The sequence below is a fragment of the Falco biarmicus genome, unplaced genomic scaffold (genome assembly GCF_023638135.1).
Source record: "Falco biarmicus isolate bFalBia1 unplaced genomic scaffold, bFalBia1.pri scaffold_27, whole genome shotgun sequence".
In the NCBI taxonomy this organism is placed as follows: domain Eukaryota; kingdom Metazoa; phylum Chordata; class Aves; order Falconiformes; family Falconidae; genus Falco; species Falco biarmicus.
In genome coordinates this window covers 2,586,906-2,590,891 of record NW_026611833.1, presented here as the reverse complement: position 1 = coordinate 2,590,891, position 3,986 = coordinate 2,586,906, and the positions used below count along the sequence as shown (strand labels likewise).

Genomic DNA, 3,986 nt, shown 5'->3' with positions numbered 1-3,986 from the left:
GGCGCTGGGAGGTGTCCCCACCTCAGCTGGCCTCATGCACTGCTGCTGTGGTTGAACCCCAGCCTCACGCGCACAGGGGTGCTCAGAGGCACGAGCCCGTCCCTGGCACGTGTGGAGGCAGAGCACTGCAGCAGGCACAGTGACTGCCTGGCCTCCTGCTGCCCCTGCCAGAGGCTGGCAGCACCTCAGCCCGGGGGTGAAGCACCCTGCTCGGCACCTCGCGGAGATGGCCCTCGTCATGAGCAACGGGCACGGGGACCTCGGTTCAAGGAAGCACGTTGCAGTGCTGCATTCAGGTGGTCTCCACAAATCCAGAACATATTATGGAGGCCAGCACCGTCACAGAGTGCCCGTTGCCTGCCCCTGCCTGCGCTCACAGGACTGCCATGCAGCACGGCGGTGACCAAGCTGCCAGAGCACTCAGGCCTTACACCAAATCAGGGGGTCAGAAGGAGAGTGTGGAAGTGGAAGGAGGACAGCACTGGAGAGCCAAGGGCTGGTGTTCCCTGGTACTGCTGCCATGCCAGGAACCTTTTCCCCTCCGTCTGTGGACACAGGAACAGTCCCTGCAGCTCCAGAAAGGCCTTGGAAGGAAGAATCCCAGCAAAAATAAAGTTGCCTAATGGCCCTTTGGCTTTGTTAGATGAGGAGAGAGCAGGGCACCTTCAGAAAAGAAAATCACAGAAGGAATTAGAATGGGGACGATACCTTTGTCAGAAATTAAATACCATGAGCAACTACAACAAATTCAGAAGACAGTCTGGGTCTGTGATGAACTACATTATAAATTTTATTCATAATTTTATTCCTTCAGAACATCCAGTTATCATTTTGCACATTGCACCCTTCAGCTCCTGGTTCCTCATGCTGTAGATGAGGGGGTTCAGTGCTGGAGGCACCACCGAGTACAGAACTGCCACCACCAGGTCCAGGGATGGGGAGGAGATGGAGGGGGGCTTCAGGTGGGCAAACATGGCAGTGCTGAGAAAGAGGGAGACCACGGCCAGGTGAGGGAGGCACGTGGAAAAGGCTTTGTGCCGTCCCTGCTCAGAGGGGATCCTCAGCACAGCCCTGAAGATCTGCATGTAAGACAGAATAATGAAAATGAAACACCCAAACACTACTAAGACACTAGACACAATAAGCCCCACTTCCCTGAGGTAGGTGTGTGAGCAGGAGAGCTTGAGGATCTGTGGGATTTCACAGAAGAACTGTCCCAGGGCATTGCCTTGGCAGAGTGGCAGTGAAAAAGTATTTGCTGTCTGTAGGAGGGAGTTGAGAAACCCACTGGCCCAGGCAGCTGCTGCCATGTGGACACAAGCTCTGCTGCCCAGCAGGGTCCCGTAGTGCAGGGGCTGGCAGATGGCCACGTAGCGGTCATAGGCCATGACGGTGAGGAGAGAACACTCTGCTGAAAGGAAAAAGACAATCAGGAAGAGCTGTGCAGCACATCCTGAGTAGGAGATGTCCCTGGTGTCCCAGAGGGAGTTGGCCATGGCTTTGGGGAGAGTGGTGGAGATGGAGCCCAGGTCGAGGAGGGAGAGGTTGAGGAGGAAGAAGTACATGGGGGTGTGCAGGTGGTGGTCACATACTACAGCAGTGATGATGAGTCCGTTGGCCATGAGGGAGGCCAGGTAGATGCCCAGGGAGAGCCAGAAGTGCAAGAGCTGCAGCTCCCGCGTGTCTGCCAATGCCAGGAGGAGGAACTGGGTGATGGAGCTGCTGTTGGACATCTGCTGCCTCCGGGCATATGGTCCTGTCACAGGAGAAAAAGACAGCGATAATTTAGGGGAGACTTCTGCAAGCAAAATCAAAGCCATTTCCCACAGACCATCCCCCCGTCACACACAGACATCCCTCTCTTTTCTCGGAGACCTTCCTGCAGCTGTGTGGCTGCAGCCCTGCTTGGTGCTGGCCGTGTGGGTGATGAAGAGCAGGGCATCTGCCCACGGGCTCTTGACCAGCCAGCCCCACTCTGCAGCAGTGGGTGGGGGCAGGGACCAGTCCTGGTGTTTAACTTTGTCCTCTGAAACCAGTGCCAAGGCAGAAGGGCTGGTCAGCGTCTGCAGCGCCAGTGCTAAGGAACGGGAAGGGTGAAGGCATTGTAAGAGAGCTTTAGTTTTTTTCACAGCTCCCCCCCATCTCTCTTGTTGAGTATTTTCAGATGTCAGAAAAGCAGAGCATTTTTGCTGCCCTCCGGTGGAACAGAGTGAGGTCTGTGAGGCAAGAGGATTGCCTGTGGGTGAGTGCCCAGTGAGGGGAGGTGGTCTGTCCTTCTGGTTCCCAGTTTCTGTGGGCTTGCACCTTCCTGAGATGAATGGTGGCCACACTCCCATGTTACCCTGAAATACCACAAGGCACTGCTGAGAACGGTCTGACCCACCACAGACCAGTAAAGGTTGTAGACTTTCATCAGAACTCAGCATCCCACCCACAGCAAAGGATACACAGCTCATTTCACCCACCCCAGCAGTGTTTTCTCCATCACAGAAACTCTACGCATCTACGTGGGGCTTTCAGATCGCTAATGGGTGCGAGGGGACAGGTTTCCATTCTGGAGGGCAACGCACTGCTTGGAAGGGAACTTCAAGGAGGTAGCCAAGTGCCCTAACAAGAGCATCAGGTTCAGGGAGAACCAGCCCATTGCCCAGCCCCACATAGGGCATTGCCCACAGCCCCACGGGTGAGAGGAAAGCTGGGACACTTGTTCCCATGGACACACCTGCAGGAGAGGACCCACAAGGTCAGAGTGTGACTCTGCAGCTGAAACACCCATCCCCAGAGAGCCTGACAGCAAGAGCTAGAGAATAAAACTAACCCAAAACGGCAGAGAAAGAAGTAAAATTGCACTGATGGTCTAGGTAAGAGTGTCCAGGGCGAGCGAGCCAGGCACTGAGGGCAGCGTTGCCCTTGCCCAGCTCTGCTCGCCACCTCCCACACACCAACACTGCCGGGCAGCTGCTCTCAGCCCCTGTGCTCTGCAGAGGGACCGGGGCACGTGGCTGCAGAGCTGCACCGCGGCTCTGCTGGAGCTCTGGCTGCAGAGGGGGTGGCTCACGCCTCGGGACCCCCAGCCCTGAGGGCAGAGGCTTTGCTGGGGGGAGAGCAGGCCAGGGGGATGCCTCAGAGAAAGGGGTCTGCACTGCACATGGTCAGAGAGAGCTTTCTGATTCTCCCTTCAACAACAATTCTGTCTGAAGTTTCCTATCAGTCCTTGCAATATCCTGGATGTCAGGAGACTTTCCTTGTGGGAGGTATCTCCCTGTGCCAGGTCTTTCCCTGTCAGTGCTCACAGACCACATCTCTGCCTCTGTGCACTGGCCCCGCACAAACGTGCCTCTCTGAAGGGCACTGGCTGGGCACAGGGTCCTGCCCGCGGGGGGAAAAGGGCAGCTCAGAACGACCCTGATGGCTCCAGCAAAGGTGCTGCTGCTGCTGTTCATAGGCGGAGGAGTGGCTGAGGGCACTTCAGGAGGCTCCTGGCAGACCTCCTCATCATCAGAGTTACAGCTGGCAGTCTCAGGGACATCTTCAAACTCGAGCTCTCCATTAACATTTCTGCCTTCCCTCTCCTGCCCCCAACAACAGAAAACTGAAAACACAGATTGAGGAGAGCCCTGGATTTATCATAGCAATCCCTGCGCTGACCTTCGATACAAAAAGTCTCATCCAGACATATTCTGAGGGTAACCTATACTTGTAAGCAGCGCTCACCCTTGCGGCACACTCTCAACAGCAGAGAGATCCTTCCCTATCAGGGCTCAGTCCATACGCCCCCAGAGCTGCACGGGAGCCCCCCGGCAGGCTGAGAGCTGCCCCTGGCAGGCGGCAGAGCCCCTGCCCCAGCACACAGCCCCCTGGGCTGCAGGGACCCTGCTGGCAAGGACAGCCCTGGGCACCCCTGCCTGCACAGCCACCTTCACAGCCCTGCAGCCGGCCCTGGCACAAGGCAGCCCACATGCCCTGGCCCTCCCACGCTGCAGCAG

General features: G+C 56.8%; 1 protein-coding gene across 1 annotated transcript; it reads right to left on the bottom strand.

The window, feature by feature from the left end:
* Positions 1 to 794: 794 nt before the first annotated feature.
* LOC130143383 (olfactory receptor 14C36-like) lies at positions 795 to 1,748 on the bottom strand. Its single transcript, XM_056326067.1, has one exon. It carries the CDS (start codon positions 1,731 to 1,733, stop codon positions 795 to 797), a length of 939 nt encoding a protein of 312 aa, XP_056182042.1. The 5' UTR covers positions 1,734 to 1,748.
* Positions 1,749 to 3,986: the final 2,238 nt, after the last annotated feature.

What these genes read in the sequence shown, in the direction of transcription:
- LOC130143383 (XM_056326067.1), bottom strand. Translation starts at nt 1,733, where the DNA reads ATGTCCAACAGCAGCTCCATCACCCAGTTCCTCCTCCTGGCATTGGCA.